Below are 23,270 nucleotides of genomic sequence, written 5' to 3'. Positions count from 1 at the left end.
CCAGCTCGATCCAAGATCATACCACTAGCTTTTTCTTGACAATTTTACTGGCGCCATAAAGGTAAGGATTAGTCACTAAGGGAGACTCCCATCACTATAGACCTCACCAATACAAAAAAAGCTGGAGCCAAGCATCCCCAAATGTAAAAAAGGAGTATCAAAGTTGTTCCATTAAAAATATCATTTTTATTAAATCAATATTAAAACCTTCATTCAGTAGAAAAGTGATACACACAGAAGTTGTGCGGTGAAAACACAAGAAAATTGTATGACAATTACAAGTGAAAACATGTATCCATCAACAGTGCATAGATAATTGGGTAGCATGTGAAGAGATATAATAATTAATGAATAGTCACTGATTAAAGTTATAACATCTCCTCAAAAGATGAAATGTTCAGAACAATGTCCTGCTCTTTCTATAATCCCTGTTCCATAGCATGATATAAATAGCATAGTAACAATGTTGTCCCATCCTAAATTAAAGTGGCAAGTGCATAGATATAAACCAGATGATAGTGGTAAACTATCACTAGAACAATGGAGGCAGAACCTGCCCTAAAACAAGACCATGCTTACCCATGAAAAAGTAAATTCGTCTTGTATGTCAAACTGCCCCGATGAACATTTCACATACCTTGCTTCTTCAAGGGACCTAGATATCAACTGTGTCAGTTTGCGTATATATATCCTCATGTTGAGTCCAGGTGTGGCTAATGATGAGCAGCGCCGCATCCAATGGGCGCATGTGGGCGGGGTAACAAGTGATACAACTGTCCCCTCCGGTGGATCTTGACCGCCGTGCGTTCCAGGAAGAATTGCTTCCTGTGACGTCATTCAGATGCCCGAGGCGGTGGGGATCAAAAGCAGCCCGCCCGTACATGCGTACCCAACGGATCTGCAAATAGGTAAATGCAACGTGTACACCACTAAGAAGTGGCACAACAGAGATAGGATGATAAAATCTACCTGCTATGCTATTTCAAAGGCAGATATATACTACCAATCCCATCTCCAATTCAAAAGAAAAGTTCCATCAATCAACGGACATTCAGCATATATAGATGTATTAGCCCAATATGTGCAAATACAAATAACCCAATTATTACCACCATACATAAATACCTAATGTATATAAAGTAACATTAAATTAATAACAAATATGTGTTTTAATACAATAATAATAACCAAATGAAAATGTAGCTTTTTCTTGGCGGCTGCTGTAATGTAAGCTACTGGAGCTGACATTTTAGAGCTGTGGGGGAAATGTGAAAATATTCTGTGTGTGTGAAATTCGTAATCGGCTTCTGTGGGTATATTGTGCCCCATGCTCTGTGGGTGAAATGTATTATCAGCTTCTGTGGGGGTACTGTGCCCCATGCTCTGTGGGTGAAATGTATTATCAGCTTCTGTGGGGGTACTGTGCCCCATGCTCTGTGGGTGAAATGTATTATCAGCTTCTGTGGGGGTACTGTGCCCCATGCTCTGTGGGTGAAATGTATTATCAGCTTCTGTGGGGGTACTGTGCCCCATGCTCTGTGGGTGAAATGTATTATCAGCTTCTGTGGGGGTACTGTGCCCCATGCTCTGTGGGTGAAATTTATTATCAGCTTCTGTGGGGGTACTGTGCCCCATGCTCTGTGGGTGAAATTTATTATCAGCTTCTGTGGGGGTACTGTGCCCCATGCTCTGTGGGTGAAATTTATTATCAGCTTCTGTGGGGGTACTGTGCCCCATGCTCTGTGGGGGTACTGTGCCCCATGCTCTGTGGGTGAAATTTATTATCAGCTTCTGTGGGGGTACTGTGCCCCATGCTCTGTGGGTGAAATTTATTATCAGCTTCTGTGGGGGTACTGTGCCCCATGCTCTGTGGGGGTACTGTGCCCCATGCTCTGTGGGTGAAATGTATTATCAGCTTCTGTGGGGGTACTGTGCCCCATGCTCTGTGGGTGAAATGTATTATCAGCTTCTGTGGGGGTACTGTGCCCCATGCTCTGTGGGTGAAATGTATTATCAGCTTCTGTGGGGGTACTGTGTCCCATGCTCTGTGGGTGCAATTTTTAACTGGACTTCCGGTAGCAAGACTTGCGGTAGCCTGTCAGCTTGAACCAAGATCATACTACCAGCTTTTCATCGGCGGCAATTGTAATGCACACTACTAGAGCTGAAATTTTGGAGCTGTGGGGGTAATATGACAACATGCACTGTGGGTGAAATTCATAATCAGCTTCTGTGAATGTACTGTGCCCCATCGTCTGTGGGTGAAATTTGTTATCAGCTTCTGTGGGGTTACTGTGCCCCGTGATCTGTGGGTGAAATTTTTAACTGGACTGCCGGTAGCAAGCCTCAGTCTCTGTGAGGACACTGTTAACATTTTTATGTTATTCATTTACTTCCTGTTTTACCATGATTTCTATGGTGACAAAACCCCTAAAAGTAATTTCCCTATTCAAATTTTTTTGCAGGGCATTTTTACTGCTCTTTCCCCATTCTGCTTACTTTTGCAGCCCCCTAGCCCTTACTCCGAGCATTTTACGGCCATTTCACAGCACTGAAGTTTGAGTCCTCATTGACTTACAGTATATTGGGTTCGGGGTCTGGGGTCAAGTTCGGGTCACGAACTTGACTTTTTAACCCCTTCAGGACCCAGCCTATTTTGACCCTAAAGACCTTGGCATTTTTGTCAATTCTGACCAGTGTCCCTTTACGAAGTAAAAACTCTGGAACACTTCAACGGATCCTAGCGATTCTGAGATTGTTTTTTCGTGACATATTGGGCTTCATGTTAGCATTAAATTTAGGTCGATAATATTTGCGTTTATTTGTGAAAAAATCAAAAATATGGGAAAAAATTTGAAAATTTTGCAATTTTCAAATTTTGAATTTTTTTTCTACTAAACCAGAGAGTGATGTGACATAAAATAGTTAATAAATAACATTTCCCACATGTCTACTTTACATCAGCACAATTTTGGAAAAAAAAAATGTTGGTAGGAAGTTTGAAGGGTTCAAAGTTCATCAGCAATTTATCTTTTTTCCAGCAAAATTTACAAAACCATTTTTTTAGTGACCACATCACATTTGAAGTCCCTTTGAGGGGTCTTTATGACAGAAAACACCCAAAAGTGACACCATTCCAAAAACTGCACCCCTCAAGCTACTCAAAACTACATTCAAGAAGATTATTAACCCTTCAGGTGCATCACAGGAACTAAAGCCACATGGAAGAAAAAAATGAACATTTTTATTTTTCTAACAAAAATTTTCTTTTAGCCTAAATTTTTTAATTTTCACATGGGTAACAGGATAAAATGCATCCTAAAATTTGTTGGTCAATTTCTCCTTAGTACACTGATACCTCATATGTGGTCATAAACCACTGTTTGGGCACACGGCAGGGCTCAGAAGGGAAGGAGCGCCATTTTACTTTTTGAATGGAAAATTAGCTCCAAAAGTCAAATTGCGCTCCTTCTCTTCTGAGCCCTGCCATGTGCCCAAACAGTGGTTTATGACCACATATGAGGCATCAGTGTACTCAGGAGAAATTGACCAATACATTTTAGGATGCATTTTATCCTGTTACCCATGTGAAAATTAAAGAATTTAGGCTAAAAGAAAATTTTTGTGAAAAAAAAAGTACTTTTTTGTTTTCACAGATCATTTTGTGAAGCACCTGGGGGTTCCAAGTGCTCACTATGCATCTAGATAGGTGCCTTGGGGGGTCTAGTTTCCAAAATGGGGTCACTTGTGGGGGAGCTCCACTGTTTAGGCACATTAGGGGCTCTCCAAACGCAACATGGTGTCCGCTAACAATTTGAGCCGATTTTCCATTCAATTTGTTAGCGGACACCATGTCGCGTTTGGAGAGCCGCTGTGTGGCCAAACATTGGAGCTCCCCCACAAGTGACCCCATTTTGGAAACTAGACCCCGCAAGGCACCTATCTAGATGCATAGTGAGCACTTGGAACCCCCAGGTCCTTCACAAATTAATCCGTAAAAATAAAAAAGTGTTTTTTTTTTCCACTTTTTCATTTTTATGAATCAATTTGTGAAGCACCTGGGGGTTCCAAGTGCTCACTATGCATCTAGATAGGTGCCTTGGGGGGTCTAGTTTCCAAAATGGGGTCACTTGTGGGGGAGCTCCAATGTTTGGGCACACAGCGGCTCTCCAAAAGCAACATGGTGTCCGCTAACAAATTGTCAGCTCAAATTGTTAGAAGACACCATGTTGCGTTTGGAGAGCCGCTGTGTGGCCAAACATTGTAGCTCCCCCACAAGTGACCCCATTTTGGAAACTAGACCCCCCAAGGCACCTATCTAGATGCATAGTGAGCACTTGGAACCCCCAGGTGCTTCACAAATTAATCCATAAAAATAAAAAAGTGTTTTTTTTTCCACTTTTTCATTTTTATGAATCAATTTGTGAAGCACCTGGGGGTTCCAAGTGCTCACTATGCATCTAGATAGGTGCCTTGGGGGGTCTAGTTTCTAAAATGGGGTCACTTGTGGGGGAGCTCCAATGTTTGGGCACACAGGGACTCTCCAAACGCAACATGGTTCCAATTTGTTAGTGGACACCATTGTGTAGTGTATGTCAGGTTGGTGTGCGGTGTGGTATATTGTAGTGTATACACCACACACACACACACACACACTACAACACACACACCAACCTGACATAGCCTCCTAAGCTGAGTACGCCCTAGACTGGGATGAGTGGGACGGGCGGGACATTTTGTGTGCTGTGTGCGTGTGTAAAAAAAAAAAAAAAAAAAAAAAAAAAAAAAAAAAATCGAAACTTTATTATAGTGTGAGTGTACGTGTGTGTGTGTGTGTGTGCTTGGTGTAACCTTCTGCAGTCACGTGTGGGGGCTGTCAGGCGTAGGGGGGGGCTGAAGAGATAGAGGAGCCAGCAGCTGCAGCAAGGGGGGTGATCACTGGGGCAGGAGCCGGCAGCAGCAAGGGGGGTGATCACTGGGGCAGGAGCCGGCAGCAGCAAGGGGGGTAGGAGGCCGGCAGCATCAGGGGGGTGATTACTGGGGCAGAAAGGGGAGCAGGAGCCAGCAGCAGGGGGGTGATCACTGGGTTTGCGGGGGGGGATGATCACTGGGATGGGGGGTGCACACTGGGGATGGGGGGTGAACACTGGAGACAGGTGGGGGTGAACATTGGGGACAGGGGGGGTGAACACTGGGGACAGTGGGGGGTGAACACTGGGGACAGGGGGGGTGAACACTGGGGACAGGGGGGGTGTTTATTGGGAGGTGGGGGGTGATATCACTGGGACTGGGGGATGGTGGGTTTGATCACAGGAGCAGGGCATTTACACTGAGCCTGCTGCTGCTGTGATCACAGTCCACCGGCTGTCAGAAGGAGAGCAGCAGCCGGTGGATGAAGACGTGGGAGAGGGAGCAGAGGGAGCGGAGGTCGGGGTGCAGGTATGAAAGTGGAGGGGGGGGTGGAGGGGGGGGCAGGGTGGAGTGGAGGGGGGGTCGGGGGGGAGCGGGGGCAATACTACCTGATGCAGATCAGCGGCGGCAGCAGGCGATCAGCGGCGGCAGAAGCGATCCACGGGGGGGCAGCTGCAGAGGGTCCACGGGGGGGCAGCAGCAGAGGGTCCACGGGGGGGGGCAGCAGCAGAGGGTCCACGGGGGGGGCAGCAGCAGAGGGTCCACAACGGCCGGCACCCGATCCATGGACGGGCAGTTGCGGCCATCATTAAAACTCCCTCCACATCTGATTGGGGCTAGTATCCATGTGACGCTAGCCCCCCAATCAGATCTGGGGGGAGGGGGGGGACAGAGGTGACACTCCCCCCAGCCAATGGCTGATGCTGTAAACATCAGGCCATGCCCAGATTTAAATATTACACCAATTTTCATTGGTGAAATATTTAATTCATACCGATTGGCAGTTTCATTAAAAGTGAAAATGAAACAGCCAATCGGAGGGGTCCCAGGCACGGGGGGGTTAATCCACCCCCCGGGGGGTCGACTTCAGGATGTCCAGTTGCAGTAGCAACTGTGACACCTGAGCGACCCCGCTCGCAGGCGCTGCAGGGGCTCTTTCCCTCCATGTCACAGACGGTGTGACACAGGTCGGGAAGGAACTGTTTTCCATGTCACAAACGGTGTGACACAGGTCGGGAAGGGGTTAAAAAGTCCAGCTCAACCCGGTGAACCAAAAACATCCACGGGTTCGCTTATCACTACCGGTGAGGGTGTTATCTAGTGAGGGAAAAGCCTTATCCAAAAACAGTCAGAAAGGAGCATTGCAAACGGAGATCGCCTTCCATGTACTGTCTGGTTTATTTCATCCTTTTCTCTTAGGTCTTCCGTGGCTGAGAACTCAAGTGCCCGTTCTAGTCTTTGTCTTTGAATCTTCCAGGGTGGTAGCTGGTCTCATCGGGCAGAGAGAGACTTCGCAATTCAAGGTTCCTGGTACTACGCCCATTTTGGTCTGATCGGAGGTTGTCTTGAAGGTGAGAAGTATCCTAATCGTGAAGAAGGTGACCTTTTTTCTAGTGGACTGGAGAGAACGTGCCCCTCAAGAGAAGTTGTGGGAGTCCATGAAGAGGAATCTGGCTCTACTTTCTTTGCAGAGAGTCCTCGTGGGCTTCAAGAAGAGGGGGTGTAAGTGGGGGTACTGTAACACCAATGCCGGCTCCTCTGCATGGTTCCCCTTCCCACTCCATGCAGGGAGGCCGACATACTCACCTCCCCGGCTTCGCGGTGACTCCCTGACTTCTGCTTTCTATTCCCACCGCACAAGCTTCCCGGCTGCACGCTTAGTGCGTGCGCTCCCCTCTTCTTAAAAGGGCAGCGCGCGTAGTTTGAAAATGCCCGCAGTCAATAGCTGGGAGGCATCTTGTATAAAAGTCGCCCACCCCAGTAGGGAGGTGCCTGAGCAATCCCTGTAGTTCCTTACTTAGAGCGTGTGTGCAACTGTATGTTGCCAGGTCTCCCGTCCTAGTATCCTGTGCAGTTAGTACCTGAAACCGAACCCCTGGTCCTTGTGTGGCCAAGGCCTAATACTGCATTCGGCAGTACCTGAACCCTGAAACTGCATCGGCAGTATCTGAACCCTGAAGCTTCACCGGCACAACCCATATAACTTGAGTTTTACCTTTAATCACAATAATATGAATTTTTTAGATATTAATCTAAGGGGTCAAAACTCCAATAGTAGTGTCATCATTTCCCCCTACCGTAAAGCTACTGATTCCAACTCCATTTTGTGAGAAGATTCTTGCCATCCAGGACATGTGGTGAGAAATGTTCCCAAAGGAGAGTTCATACATTTAAAATGCAACTGCTCATTACAGGATGACTTCCTCAAGGAAGCCAATAAAACCATCTTGAGATTGAAACACAGAGGTTACAAACACAACCAACTCAATAATGCCGTAGACCATGTCAACAGAATTGATAGAAATCAATTATTAGACAGTTAGTACCTGAATCCGAACCCTTGGTCCTTGTGTGGCCAGGGCCTGAAACTGCATCCGGAGGTATCTGAACCCTGAAGCTTCACTGGCAGTACCTGAAAGCTGAAGAAGCTGCATCTGGCGGTACCTGAAGCCGCACCGGCCGTACCTGAACCCTGAAGCTGCACCAGCGGTACCTGAACCTTTAGGGTACGTGCCCACAAGCAGGAATAGCAGCGTTTTGGATGCAGCGTATTTTCGCTGCATTCAAAACGCTGAGTTCTAATCATGCACTTAAATCTGCATGTGTTTAGGGAACTATGTGGATTTACCGCATCTAATGACTGGCTATGGGGAAACTATGCAGCAGAAATTAACATGCTGCGGCTTGTAAACCCATGCTGCGGTGAGTTTATGCAGCTTTAAATAGAAGCACAATGGCCATGGGATTTCTATCAATTCCATCTACTGTGCTTGCAATGTAGAACGCAGCGTTTTTGACCCAGCGAAGATCCAAAACGCTGCTATTCTTGATCGTAGGCACGTACCCTTCACTGTTCCATCAGAACTAGAACCTGCACCTGTGTCAGTCCTGGTTAGTGTTCCAGAGCCCGTACTGTCAGAGCCTGTGCCAGTATCCGTATCCAACCCTGTCTGTGACTCTGTGTCAGTATCCGTTCTGCCAGAGGCTTCAGAAACTGTGTAGTCTGAACGGAGGCCGAATCCTGTCCTGCCAGTGACTCTGAGTCCAGTCCGTTTCAGTGTACCTGACCCATGAGGTCAGCAGATGCAGTACCGGGGATTGCCTAAGAGTGGTACCTGGCGGCTACCTGTAGTGCTCCATAGGCAAAGCTGCTTCTGACTGCAGCGACTGATCCATGCCGCTGTTCTGAATAATGTTCAGACGCACCACGCCCCTGTAAGGGGGAAGACCGGGGTGTGAATGCTTTCAGAGCAAGGGATCCGGAACTGCCAGGGCCGTACCTTTTGTTGCAGGGGGAAGACAGACTGCAAGCAGAGGAGTCATGTGACAGGGAAGCAGGGGGTGTGTCCAGAGACAGCTGAGAGGTCAGGTGACAGAAAGACTCCTGGTGTGACGAGAGAGGGAGAGACGAGGACGTTTGCGCGGGAAAGCGCAGCTGGGTCCTGCCGAGCAGAGCAGTGTGAGAGGGTCCAGGCTCCTGGCTACAGGACTTGGAGCAAGGGATCCGAGTGCAATGGACCGGAGGAGTCAAGCTGACTGTAGGGAGAAGAGACGCAGGGTCCGTGGAGCTGAGCACGTGAAGTGCCGTGTTATGGACTAGGGGCTCAGCGGGTAAAACCGGAGACCGCCTGCTGCCGCCAGAAGACGGAGCATTGTTTGGGCGGGGAAGCCTGAAGAAAGCAACACCGGCATCAGCTGGCAACTACCTTGTGGAGGATACAAGTCAGCTAAGTGAAGAAACTGTCGTTTGTTACCGATTTGACTCTGCTACATCTAGTTAAACTGAAACCCGTCAGTTACAGACTAATATCTGCTATTTCCCCATGTTTTCCCCTGTTACTCCCTGCGTGGAGATTTACCCTGTTATTATAAACTTCCCGTTTATTAACCCTGTATTGGCTGCTCTGTGCTTCTGTGTCACTGCATCTAAAGTACCTGTGTTACACCCCCATGATCCGGGAAATGTGCGCTGTGCGTGTGCGTGTGCGCTCCTGAAGACAGGACATGAGACCCTTGAAAATTAGCCTGTTAAAGTTTGAGTCACACAAAATCGCCACTCAGTCTAAACTATCATTGTTTACACAAGACGCACAATGTGGCCTTACCCAGTTCTGCTCCATAACAATTAACTAGCCCAATGCGAAAAACATTAGCCACTGACCGAGGCGAGGGTGCAAGAACATTGATGCACATAGGACAGCGCCACCTAACGCCAGACTGCCAGAAGGTCACGTAGAACACTGCAGATCCCGCCCCTTCGATTCCCCGGCTTCTTTCCCGCCTTCATAAGGCCCCATATATGCAGAGGCTTCCATAGGCTATGCCACCTAGGAAAAGTGGCATTATGAAGTCTACTATAGGGCTCGCGTCTCGTTAACCTGCTGCCCCCAGCGTCTGAATATGGGTAAAACACGAAACGGTAACACTGAAGAGGCCCGTCAGCCCCGAGTGCAGCGCACTTGTGCAGGCGCTAGCGAGGGCAGCGGTGTGCTGGTTGGGGCGTGGTTTACTGGGAGGAGCTGCCCAGTGACAGGCTCGGTGTCTCCTTCACTTCGCCCTCCAGCCGCACGCTCTGACCAGGACAGGCCGCTCAGCACTAAGCGCAGGTAAGAGGCCGCCGCCTTGTGTAACCGGTACCCGGTGTCCTGACAGGCTTATAGGAGCAATGACGGGAAGTGGACGATGGTGGGGAACGGAGGCCTGACGGGGTTGCTTGTAGTGAGCGCACGATATAGGGTTGTCCGTGCACTGAGCTCTGTGTAACCGATCGTCATTGTGATCCTAGTCTATGCACTAAGCTCAGGGTGGCGTGATCGGCATTGTGGCAGGATAGTCCATGTTGTGTGTGAGACCAGTTGGTACATTGTGGCAGGATAGTCCATGTTGTGTGTGTGAGACCAGTCGGTACATTGTGGCAGGATAGTCCATGTGGTGTGTGTGTGTGTGACCAGTTGGTACATTGTGGCAGGATAGTCCATGTGGTGTGTGTGTGAGACCAGTTGGTACATTGTGGCAGGATAGTCCATGTTGTGTGTGAGACCAGTTGGTACATTGTGGCAGGATAGTCCATGTTGTGTGTGAGACCAGTTGGTACATTGTGGCAGGATAGTCCATGTTGTGTGTGTGAGACCAGTTGGTACATTGTGGCAGGATAGTCCATGTTGTGTGTGTGAGACCAGTCGGTACATTGTGGCAGGATAGTCCATGTGGTGTGTGTGTGTGTGACCAGTTGGTACATTGTGGCAGGATAGTCCATGTTGTGTGTGTGTGTGTGACCAGTTGGTACATTGTGGCAGGATAGTCCATGTTGTGTGTGTGTGTGTGACCAGTTGGTACATTGTGGCAGGATAGTCCATGTTGTGTGTGTGTGTGACCAGTTGGTACATTGTGGCAGGATAGTCCATGTTGTGTGTGTGTGACCAGTTGGTACATTGTGGCAGGATAGTCCATGTTGTGTGTGTGTGTGTGACCAGTTGGTACATTGTGGCAGGATAGTCCATGTTGTGTGTGTGTGACCAGTTGGTACATTGTGGCAGGATAGTCCATGTTGTGTGTGTGTGACCAGTTGGTACATTGTGGCAGGATAGTCCATGTTGTGTGTGTGTGTGACCAGTTGGTACATTGTGGCAGGATAGTCCATGTTGTGTGTGAGACCAGTTGGTACATTGTGGCAGGATAGTCCATGCTGTGTGTGTGAGACCAGTTGGTACATTGTGGCAGGATAGTCCATGCTGTGTGTGTGAGACCAGTTGGTACATTGTGGCAGGATAGTCCATGTTGTGTGTGTGAGACCAGTCGGTACATTGTGGCAGGATAGTCCATGTTGTGTGTGTGAGACCAGTCGGTACATTGTGGCAGGATAGTCCATGTTGTGTGGGTGTGAGACCAGTCGGTACATTGTGGCAGGATAGTCCATGTTGTGTGGGTGTGAGACCAGTCGGTACATTGTGGCAGGATAGTCCATGTTGTGGGTGTGAGACCAGTCGGTACATTGTGGCAGGATAGTCCATGTTGTGTGTGTGTGTGTGAGACCAGTCGGTACATTGTGGCAGGATAGTCCATGCTGTGTGTGTGACCAGTTGGTACATTGTTGCAGGATAGTCCATGCTGTGTGTGTGTGACCAGTTGGTACATTGTGGCAGGATAGTCCATGCTGTGTGTGTGTGACCAGTTGGTACATTGTGGCAGGATAGTCCATGTTGTGTGTGTGTGAGACCAGTTGGTACATTGTGGCAGGATAGTCCATGTTGTGTGTGAGACCAGTTGGTACATTGTGGCAGGATAGTCCATGTTGTGTGTGTGTGTGTGTGTGTGTGAGACCAGTCGGTACATTGTGGCAGGATAGTCCATGTTGTGTGTGTGAGACCAGTCGGTACATTGTGGCAGGATAGTCCATGTTGTGTGTGAGACCAGTTGGTACATTGTGGCAGGATAGTCCATGTTGTGTGTGAGACCAGTTGGTACATTGTGGCAGGATAGTCCATGCTGTGTGTGTGAGACCAGTTGGTACATTGTGGCAGGATAGTCCATGTTGTGTGTGTGAGACCAGTTGGTACATTGTGGCAGGATAGTCCATGTTGTGTGTGTGTGTGACCAGTTGGTACATTGTGGCAGGATAGTCCATGTGGTGTGTGTGTGACCAGTTGGTACATTGTGGCAGGATAGTCCATGTGGTGTGTGTGTGACCAGTTGGTACATTGTGGCAGGATAGTCCATGTTGTGTGTGAGACCAGTTGGTACATTGTGGCAGGATAGTCCATGTTGTGTGTGAGACCAGTTGGTACATTGTGGCAGGATAGTCCATGCTGTGTGTGTGTGTGAGACTAGTCGATACATTGTGGCAGGATAGTCCATGTTGTGTGTGTGAGACCAGTCGGTACATTGTGGCAGGATAGTCCATGTTGTGTGTGTGAGACCAGTCGGTACATTGTGGCAGGATAGTCCATGCTGTGTGTGAGACCAGTCGGTACATTGTGGCAGGATAGTCCATGCTGTGTGTGTGACCAGTTGGTACATTGTGGCAGGATAGTCCATGCTGTGTGTGTGTGTGACCAGTTGGTACATTGTGGCAGGATAGTCCATGCTGTGTGTGTGTGTGACCAGTTGGTACATTGTGGCAGGATAGTCCATGCTGTGTGTGTGTGTGACCAGTTGGTACATTGTGGCAGGATAGTCCATGCTGTGTGTGTGTGTGACCAGTTGGTACATTGTGGCAAGATAGTCCATGCTGTGTGTGTGTGTGTGACCAGTTGGTACATTGTGGCAGGATAGTCCATGCTGTGTGTGTGTGACCAGTTGGTACATTGTGGCAGGATAGTCCATGCTGTGTGTGTGTGTGTGACCAGTTGGTACATTGTGGCAGGATAGTCCATGCTGTGTGTGTGTGTGACCAGTTGGTACATTGTGGCAGGATAGTCCATGCTGTGTGTGTGTGTGTGACCAGTTGGTACATTGTGGCAGGATAGACCATGCTGTGTGTGTGTGTGACCAGTTGGTACATTGTGGCAGGATAGTCCATGCTGTGTGTGTGTGTGACCAGTTGGTACATTGTGGCAGGATAGTCCATGCTGTGTGTGTGTGTGACCAGTTGGTACATTGTGGCAGGATAGTCCATGCTGTGTGTGTGTGTGACCAGTTGGTACATTGTGGCAGGATAGTCATGCTGTGTGTGTGTGTGACCAGTTGGTACATTGTGGCAGGATAGTCCATGCTGTGTGTGTGACCAGTCGGTACATTGTGGCAGGATAGTCCATGCTGTGTGTGTGTGAGAGACCAGTCTGTACATTGTGGCAGGATAGTGTGTGTGTGAGAGACACCAGTCGGTGCATTGTGGCAGTATAGTCCATGCTGTGTGTGTGTGTGACCAGTTGGTACATTGTGGCAGGATAGTCCATGCTGTGTGTGTGTGTGACCAGTTGGTACATTGTGGCAGGATAGTCCATGCTGTGTGTGTGTGTGACCAGTTGGTACATTGTGGCAGGATAGTCATGCTGTGTGTGTGTGTGACCAGTTGGTACATTGTGGCAGGATAGACCATGCTGTGTGTGTGTGTGACCAGTTGGTACATTGTGGCAGGATAGTCCATGCTGTGTGTGTGTGTGACCAGTTGGTACATTGTGGCAGGATAGTCCATGCTGTGTGTGTGTGTGACCAGTTGGTACATTGTGGCAGGATAGTCATGCTGTGTGTGTGTGTGACCAGTTGGTACATTGTGGCAGGATAGTCCATGCTGTGTGTGTGACCAGTCGGTACATTGTGGCAGGATAGTCCATGCTGTGTGTGTGTGAGAGACCAGTCTGTACATTGTGGCAGGATAGTGTGTGTGTGAGAGACACCAGTCGGTGCATTGTGGCAGTATAGTCCATGCTGTGTGTGTGTGTGAGACCAGTTGGTACATTGTGGCAGGATAGTCCATGCTGTGTGTGTGGGAGAGAGACCAGTTGGTACATTGTGGCAGGATAGTCCATGCTGTGTGTGCGGGAGAGAGACCAGTTGGTACATTGTGGCAGGATAGTCCATGCTGTGTGTGTGGGAGAGAGACCAGTTGGTACATTGTGGCAGGATAGTCCATGCTGTGTGTGTGGGAGAGAGACCAGTTGGCACATTGTGGCAGGATAGTCCATGCTGTGTGTGTGAGACCAGTCGGTACATTGTGGCAGTATAGTCCATGTGGTGTGTGCGGGAGAGAGACCAGTTGGTACATTGTGGCAGGATAGTCCATGCTGTGTGTGTGGGAGAGAGACCAGTTGGTACATTGTGGCAGGATAGTCCATGCTGTGTGTGTGTGGGAGAGACCACTTGGCACATTGTGGCAGGATAGTCCATGCTGTGTGTGTGAGACCAGTCGGTACATTGTGGCAGTATAGTCCATGTGGTGTGTGTGTGTGTGTGAGACCAGTTGGTACATTGTGGCAGGATAGTCCATGCTGTGTGCTTTTGTGAGAGACTGGTCGGCACGGTGTGGCAGAATAGCCCATGCTGTGTGTGTGACAAGTTGCTACATTGTGGCAGGATAGCCCATGCTGTGTGCGTTTGTGAGAGACCGGTCGGCACGGTGTGGCAGAATAGCCCATGCTGTGTGTGTGACCAGTTGGTATGGTGTGGCAGGATAGCCCATGCTGTGTGTGTGACCAGTTGGTGCGGTGTGGCAGGATAGCCCATGCTGTGTGTGTGACCGGTTGGTGCGGTGTGGCAGGATAGCCCATGCTGTGTGTGAGACCGGTTGGTACGGTGTGGCAGGATAGCCCATGCTGTGTGTGAGACCGGTTGGTACGGTGTGGCAGGATAGCCCATGCTGTGTGTGAGACCGGTTGGTACGGTGTGGCAGGATAGCCCATGCTGTGTGTGAGACCGGTTGGTACGGTGTGGCAGGATAGTCCATGCTGTGTGTGTTTGTGTGACCGGTTGGTACGGTGTGGCAGGATAGCCCACGCTGTGTGTGAGACCGGTTGGTGCGGTGTGGCAGGATAGCCCACGCTGTGTGTGAGACCGGTTGGTGCGGTGTGGCAGGATAGCCCACGCTGTGTGTGAGACCGGTTGGTACGGTGTGGCAGGATAGCCCATGCTGTGTGTGAGACCGGTTGGTACGGTGTGGCACGATGGTCCAGGCTGTGAGACTGGTCAGCATGGTGTAGCATATGTGATAGTTAATGTTCAGATAATTCTCACAATGTGCTGCAACATGAGGTGGTGTGAAACTGCACCTCACAGTATTCCCTACGAGCTGCATAGATGCTGGGACTAGTAGTTCCACAGGTAGTGCATTTCTCTCTTGGAAGCATGCAGTGGGTAGTCTCTTCTCATGATCTTGTATTTGCTTTGTTCAGGGCTTTGGGGACCGCTGCTGCTATACTTGTAAACTGAAGAAGCGCATTCTTGCGGTCTTGGATTACTGCTGAGGAAATGGGTTAATTTTCCATCAGGATGTGTGCATGCTTCCAAGATGGCTGCTCCCAGGCTGTGCCTGCCTACCCTTGTAACTGCCGCTATATATAGGACTGCTGCTGCTGCGTGTGACCTTAGCAGTCTGTTTCTGCTGCAGTCTTTCATGACCTTATGATTCTTGCTGCTGTCACTTGATTGTCCTTTTATTACATGGATGTCTCACACATTTTACATGTCTAGATAGGGTGTCCAGACTAGAGTAACCCTTTCTTCTTTTTAATGGTATTTTACGTATTTTTAATAGAAGGATGCATTGAGCTGGTGGCCGTATTCCCTTTCTATGTAAAATCTGACTGTCTTCTTGCAGTGATGTCTTAGATTTGACCCTGCTGCTTGGATGAGAGCACTTTTGTTTTCTCCTTTGGGCTCTATTACCGGATGTTGCATCAGTGAATGGAGATGGGGGCGGGCAAGCCTCATTCTGACACTTCTCATTAAATTCATGTTGTGCCTGGATGGGCAGCATACATTCCCCAGCATGGGGCAGGGCATCACAGAGGAGCTGTCCTGTGAGTAAGAAAGCACTCTAGCTGAATTACCTGATGGGACTCTCCTCAAGAATTACTAAGAAAATCAGTCGCATGATGTTATTAATGGTTAGTTGCATTCTTGGGAAGGTATCTCGCAGCCCATGCTGTGTAACTTTCTCTTAGATGGCTTGTCCTTAGACGGAGTGTGTTCTTGGTGTAATCTAAGTATGCAGGAAATAACCCGATATTTTGACTTTGAACCTTTTGATGGTTTATCAGAATACATCTTGATGACAGGATCTGCACTGAAATGAATCCTCTGCTATAATGCATTTGGTTTTTAATTTGGTGTGACACAGTGGGGGAGATTTAACAAATCTAATGACAATGGTAGAAATCCAACATCCCAAATGTACAATAGGCTGCTTTGCAACTACGGATCTCGTGTGGTGGAGGGTTTCTGCCGGTGATTTTCCTCCTGGTGACGTCACATCAACAGAGCAGCGGCTTCTCTTCTGCCCTGTCGTTGGGATGTCGCTGCTGACCTCATGCTGATTGATAGCCAGCTCCACACTGCCAAACTGAGAAGCAGTCTACCAATCAGCATGACGTCGGCAGTGATGCCCAGAAGAGAGAGAGCTGCTCTATTGACATGATGTAACATGAAGCTGGGAAATCACTGCCTGGTAGAGATGGGCAGATAGTTAGCAACTGTTTTCACAGCAATGAACTCCTGGTAAGGTCGTAGTCCCAGATCAGGGCTGTGGAGTCGGTATAAAATGCACAGACTCCTAAAATATATAATACATTGAGTACAGTAGTTCAATGCAGGATGTTATGAAATGTCCTATTCCTGATCTAAGGATCTCGACTTTTAGTTGAGATGAATCTGTTCTGTGCTTATGTACATGCTCAGTAGTGAGGCAGTGCTGGGTAACCCCTTTAAAGTAACAAAAAAATAATGTAATTAGCTCACCCACCGGAATGTACAGAGCACAGAATCAGCAGGGCTCCAAGCGAAATAATAAGAACAGCAGTTCGAAACGCGTCTGTGTATAACTTATATTCTGGATCAGGTTGCTGACTGTAGGATAAGAGTATCAATGTTTTAAACAATTTCTAATATGGACTTTTTATCTAAAGCTGGAATAATTTCTGTTTTCTTTTGAACCCCCTTTCAAGTGGTTAATATTTCTGGCTGTTTTTTTTATTTATTTATTTTTTTTTACCATTTTTAAGGTAAAATGGCTGTCCCACCATGTTATGCTGACCTTGGCAAGTCTTCTCGAGACATCTTCAGCAAAGGATATGGTAAGACTATATAAAGTGTAAAACATGATTGCTGTAGTCTCTAATCTTGACGGGCCTGGGCTGAGCTGATGCACTGCAGTATTCTTGGTACATTGGTGCGACAGCTCCGCACCAATCTGTAGCTGCAGAGAACTAGAAAACAGATATTCAATAAAATTAAGAGGCAATAACAAACTTGGTTGTATGTAAATATTTTTAAAGGTGAATTTATTTTGTTAGCAGGCACCCTCTTTAAAAATCATCTCGGCAGTATTTTGCTTTGTAATGATGTAGGGTCTGAGACACTGCTTCTAGCGATGTATTACTTAGTAGGCTCTATGCTGTAGGTTAAATAAAATCATTATCACTTCACTGGACTAGGTGTCACTTGACTCCTAGTCCATCCTCACCCCCACCACTGATTGGCAGCTTTCTGTCAATGCACAGTGTACCCAGAAAGCTGTCAATCAGTGGTGTAGGCAGGGTTACACAGCGCTCAACACTGCTAGATCTGCAGTAGAAGAACAATAATTGGGGTCTCTGACCTTGCATCATGCTGGCTGTTCTCAAGTGGGGTAGCAAAAACCTGGTGACAGATTACCTTTAACTAAATATTTATTTTTTTGTTTTTTTATACAGGTTTTGGACTGGTGAAGCTTGATGTTAAGACAAAATCTGCAAGTGGAGTGGTGAGTATATATCTGCATTTATATGTGTAGAGTAAACTGCTGTAGACAGCTTTTCTTCATATTAAAAGGAATGTCATTTTTTTTATTTTTTATTATACCTTCACGATGTTAGGATTTTCCATTTTCATTTTTTGCTTCCCTTCTTCCCAGAGCCATAACATTTTTTTTTTCTGTCAACTTGGCCATGTGAGGGCTTGTTTTTTGCGGGACAAGTTGCGCTTTTGAACGATACTATTGATTTTTACCATATAGTGTAATGGAAAACATGAAATTCGACAATGGTGTGTTTGTTTTTTTTTTTTTTTGTTTATACACAATGTTCACTAACTGCTAAGAATAACCTGCCATTATGATTCTCCAGGCCATCATGAATTCGTAGATGCCAAACATGTATAGGTTCTTTTTTTATTTAAGGGTATGGGCCCACGTAGCGTTTTACAAGTGTATATGCTGTGGAATTTCCGCAGCATAAACGCTTGGTAATCCGCCCCCATGGTCCCCAATGACAAGCCGCAATGTCAATGCCCAAGTTGCGGATTTTTCCGCAGCATTTATGCTGCGCTCCAAAATCCGCAGCATGTCCATTAATTTTGCGGACACGCAGCGTAATTGCCGCCATTGATTTGCATTGAAACACATAATATCCGTGTCAGTACATTTGTACACACGGATATTATGCGTTTCTATGTGCGGATGGTACCCAAGTCAGTAGGAGAGGAGACTCATCCAGACCTGGGTACCATAGAAACTGTAAAAAAAAAAAAAAAAAAGAACTTAAAATAAAAAAAGTTTATACTCGCCTTCCGTTGTCCTCCCGGTGTTTTGTCTGCACCGTCTGGTGTCTTGCATTGCTCCCGCTGTTGTGAAGGACCTGCCATGATGTCACTGAGTCATGTGACCCATCACATGGCTCAATGACGTCACCGCAGGTCCTTCACACCACCGCGAGCATTGCAAGAGACCGGACGCAGCAGAGATAACACTGGGAGGACAACGGAAGGTGAGTATAAACTTTATTTTTTTATTTTTTACCATTCTTATTCATTTTTTTTTATTTTTTTTATAACTAACTTGGTCACACTACTATAAATCCCATGCCGGTTGCATGGATTTATATAGTGTGAACAAGTTGTCAAGCACTTTTCCAAGTGATGCTAAAATCGCTTGGAAAAGCGCTTGATAACCCGCATGCAAAAACGCTTGACAAACGCCTCTACCTGGCGGGAAAAACGCATGTAAAATCCGCATGCATTTTTCCTGCCAGGGAGAAGCGTAAAAAATATGCAGCATTTCTGCATCGTGGGCACATAGCCTTAGTGGGGAAAAAAATTCTAAAGTTTGAATTTAAAAAAAAAAAAAAAATGCAACATTTTCTGGGGGCTGGGTGAGGACTTATTTTTTGCACACCGAGCTGACTTTTTTTTTTTTTTTTTTTATTGATACAATGTTTTGATCACCTGTTATTGTAATGTGACCAAACAACCCTGTAATTCTGCCGTTTTGATTTTTTTCTCGTTACGCAGTTTACTGATCGGATTAGTTTTTTATATTTTGATCGGGTGTTTCTGAACGCAGTGATACCAAATATGTGCATTTTTATTATTTTTTTTTAATGGAGTTAAAGGGGGGGGGTGATAGTTTTTTTTTTTTTTTTTTTTTTTTTTTTTTTTTTTTTTTTTTTACACTTTTTTTAATTGCTTCAATTGTCTCCTTTGGAGACTTGCAGCTGTGATTATCTGACTGCTTGTGCTACACATTAGTGATGAGCGAGCACTAAAATGCTCGGGTACTCAAGCACCCGATGTAAGTCAATGAGAAACTCGAGCATTTTTCTCTTTCCCCATGACGGCACCACGGAGAGAGGGGATCCGCCCTTCAAGGACAGGAAACCTACAGATAAAAAGGGCGGCACCTCTCTCCCGCATCAGTTGGTTTCCTGTCCTTGACAGGGACCTACGGATGAAATCCTGAAGAAAGAAGATTTTACTTACCAGGCCCGACCAGTCCGGCTCAGGCAGCGGGGGTTCCCTGCCTCGGCTGGTGCGGTGTCCTGAAGCGCCACAGCTGGGGTCAGCGGGCCTCTAGGGTGGCAGGGAGACGCGAAGCAAGCTGCGGTCTCCTGTGGCGTCGGGCCCAGGCGGTAAGTATAGAAGGCTCAGGGCTCGGGTTGGCCTGAGCCCTGGGTCAGGGTCTGGGCCTTGTGCAGCGCGCGCCCCGCATGCTTGCTGGATAGCGATTCGGCATTTGGGTGGGTGCGCGCGCTCACTCACCGACGCTCCCCCTCGCGTGCGCGCCGGAAGTGATGCGGTAGGCGCCCGGAAGTGACGCGGCCGCAGGAGCGGCGAATTCAAACGCGTGCGCGGGAAAGGCCTAACATGGAGGACACAGCGGTGTCCTGGCCAGAGGGGGGGCGCTCCCCACAGCGGTGTTGGAGGGGGAGGGGGCGGTCACCTGCATAGCTTAAATTGCCAGGGAAGCAAAGGGAAAATGCTTCCTGGCATACGTCAAAATCAGCAGTATGAGTGACCAGGAGTCCCAGGAGGTGTGTTCCCTGCGCCCCCACTCACCATCTCCATCGCCTCAGAGGAAACGCACGAAAGGACCCTCCAGCGGCCCTCCGCGTCAACATAATCAAGGTGACGGAGGAAGCGGTCGGTCCGGCAGGTCTTCTCAGCGTGGCAAAGATTCCGGCACGGCATCAGCCTCGGCGAAAGACCCAGCTACCAGAGCAGGTTCCTCTTCGAATGCGGTATTCCCTCTCTCTCTTTCGTATAGGCGGTAAGTGATCTTCGTAAAAGTTCACTTGTAATTTGGACCCTCCCCCCTCTCTTTTCTTAGGGAAGGAAGAGCACGGGGAAGTTTAAAAACAGGGCCTGCGCACTTTGCGCAGCAGATCTACCCACCACATGGCAAAAGAGACTATGTAGCTCATGCATCGAGCAAACCATCTGTGAGGAGACCCCTAAGTTTGCTACCGAGCTCAGATCCCTGATAAAATCGCAAGTCGAAGATACCTTCAAATCCCTCCAAAAGGGGGGGAAGAAGCATAAAAAAACTAGGCACCTTTCCCCGGAGTCAGAGTCTAGTAAATCAGATGAGGAAGTTGCGGGATCTGAATCATCCTGTTCATCATCTGCTTCCTCATCTTCAGAGGACGGTGGTCGTAACTGTTTCCCTATAGACGGAACAGATAGCTTAATCAAAGCAGTTAGGGCCACCATGGGGTTTGTAGACCCTCATCCCAAAAAGTCCATCCAAGACATAATGTTCAGTGGCTTAGGTCAGAAAAGAAAGAGATCCTTCCCTCTTAATGATCAGGTTCACGACCTGATTAAGAGAGAATGGAAGAAGCCAGAGAGAAAAGGGTTGTTGACCCCAAAAAGGAAATACCCCTTTGAGGACCCTGTATGCTCTTTCTGGAATAAAGCGCCAAAAATTGACGTGGCGGTAGCCAAAGCCTCTAAAAAATATTCCCTGCCGTTTGAAGACATGGGGGTACTTAAAGACCCTATGGACAAAAAAGCGGACTCCTTTCTGAAAGGAGCCTGGGAAGCGGCAGGGGGGGGGGGGGGTTAAAACCGGCAGTGGCAGCCACTTGCACAGCCAGATCCTTGATAGTTTGGCTGGACCAGCTGGAATCTCAGCTAAAAGACAAGGCTTCAAGGGAGGATATTATAGGGACCATCCCTGTGATGAAAGGCGCAGCGGCTTTTCTGGCAGACACCTCAGCCGACTCCGTCAGACTGGCAGCCAGAGCAGGGAGTTTTTCAAATGCAGCTAGACGGGCCCTATGGCTCAAATGCTGGCCAGGCGACCTCCAAACGAAATCCAAACTGTGCTCCATCCCGTGTGAAGGGGAATTTTTGTTCGGACCTACCCTGGATGACATCCTGGATAAAGCCGGGGATGACAAAAAACGATTCCCGGTCCTCTCCGGTTCATCATTCAGGAAGGGTTTTCGGAGCAAAAAATTCATGCGAAAGAGGCCCCCCAAAGATCAGGACAGGTGGGAAGATAGGAGACAGAAGAAAGCCAAGGGGTTTATGTTCAACAGGCCCCTTAGTGACAGCAAGAAGCCCGCCCAATGAAACGCAGCCCCAGGTGGGGGGAAGGCTGCTCCATTTCCTCTCAGCCTGGGAAAAGATTTCAAATGTGGGCTGGATTTTGGGCCTGATAAGATCTGGGCTAAAACTCCAGTTCCTCTCCACTCCCCGAGGAAATTTCACAGTAACCCCCGTAAGGTCCTCAGCGGTAGAGCAGTTGGCTCTAGAACAGGAAGTCCTAGACCTAGTGGACAGAGCAGTCCTGCAGGAGGTCCCAGCTCAGGAGGCAGGCGAGGGGTTTTACTCCCCACTATTCCTCAGGAGAAAACCGGATGGTACACTCAGGACTATCGTGAACCTGAAGAAATTAAACAAGTTTCTAAATATACAACCTTTCAAGATGGAGTCAATAAAAACTTGTGTGAAATTACTGTTTCCAGGCTGTTTCATGACGGTCTTAGACCTAAAAGACGCCTACTATCATGTCCCCATTCACAGGGACTACCAGAAATTCCTGAGGGTAGCCATACCAATAAGGGGCACAATCAGACATTTCCAGTATGTGGCCCTTCCCTTCGGGTTAGCAATAGCCCCCAGAGTCTTCACGAAAGTGATGTCGGAAGTCATGGCTCATCTGAGGGAGAGAAACATCCTGATAGTCCCATACCTGGACGATCTACTGGTTATAGGCAACTCGTTCAGCCACTGCAAAGACCAGCTAGTAGTAGTCATGGATTCTTTGACAAGTTTGGGATGGCTTCTAAATCTAAAAAAAATCCAGAGTGGAGCCAGTTCAGCTACAGGAATACTTAGGTATCCTGTTAGATTCAAGAAGTCAGGAATGCCGTCTTCCGGAAGAGAAAGTCCAAAATATGATAGCCCGTGTGTCCTATGTGAGGAAGCATCCGGTTATGACACTAAGGGGAGCAATGTCCCTCCTCGGTTCTATGACTGCCTGCATCCCGGGTGTCCGCTGGGCTCAGTTGCACACCAGGGTCTTACAATGGGAGATTTTGAGGGCGGAAAAATCTCTAAGAGGGCACTTAGAAGGGCGACTGACCTTATCCTCAAAAACTTTACTTTCCCTAACATGGTGGACAAAGAAAATCTAGGCAGGGGCGTCCCATGGACAATTCCGTCACCCCAGATTCTGACGACAGATGCAAGCCCCAGGGGGTGGGGGGCTCATCTAGACGACTGAGTGGCTCAGGGAGTCTGGGCAAAGGGGGTGGAAGGTTCTTCCTCCAACATGAAAGAACTTCTGGCGGTGAAGTATGGCCTCTTAGAATTTCTAAACGTGTTAAAGGGTTACCACGTGAGAGTGTTCTCGGACAACCGAGTAGTGGTGGCATATCTAAATCACCAGGGGGGTACCCGGTCCATCTCCCTTCTTCAGGCGTCAAGCTCCATCCTCCACGTAGCAGAGAGGAATCTAGAGTCCTTATCAGCTCTGCACATAAAAGGGTCAATGAACGTCACGGCGGACTTCCTAAGCCGTACCCAGTTGAGACAGGGCGAATGGGAGTTGAACCAGCTAGTGTTCAAAAAAATCACGAGGGCTTGGGGAATCCCATGTATAGACCTATTCGCCAACTGGAAAAACAAAAAGGTGGACACGTTTTGCTCGATCGACCCCAGGGGGAACCCAGTAGCACTAGACGCTTTTTTGATTCCATGGGGCCACCAGCTAGTATATGCCTTTC

The 23,270-nt window shown here is 48.0% G+C and overlaps 1 protein-coding gene across 1 annotated transcript in view; it reads left to right on the top strand.

The window, feature by feature from the left end:
* Window positions 1–9,584: 9,584 nt before the first annotated feature.
* The window catches only part of VDAC2 (voltage dependent anion channel 2), a 38,149-nt gene continuing 24,463 nt past the window's right edge, over window positions 9,585–23,270 (top strand). The window contains exons 1-3 of the mRNA XM_073686065.1: window positions 9,585–9,737; window positions 16,785–16,856; window positions 17,475–17,524. Coding sequence (XP_073542166.1) covers window positions 16,790–16,856; window positions 17,475–17,524 — 117 coding nt within the window. The 5' untranslated portion in view covers window positions 9,585–9,737; window positions 16,785–16,789. The remainder of the gene's footprint in view (window positions 9,738–16,784; window positions 16,857–17,474; window positions 17,525–23,270) is intronic.

This window comes from Phyllobates terribilis, unplaced genomic scaffold (assembly GCF_046119375.1).
Source record: "Phyllobates terribilis strain yellow unplaced genomic scaffold, ASM4611937v1 Scaffold_5__5_contigs__length_657084704, whole genome shotgun sequence".
NCBI lineage: Eukaryota > Metazoa > Chordata > Amphibia > Anura > Dendrobatidae > Phyllobates > Phyllobates terribilis.
Note: the sequence above shows the minus strand (reverse complement) of the source record. Positions and strands in the feature narration are given on the sequence as shown.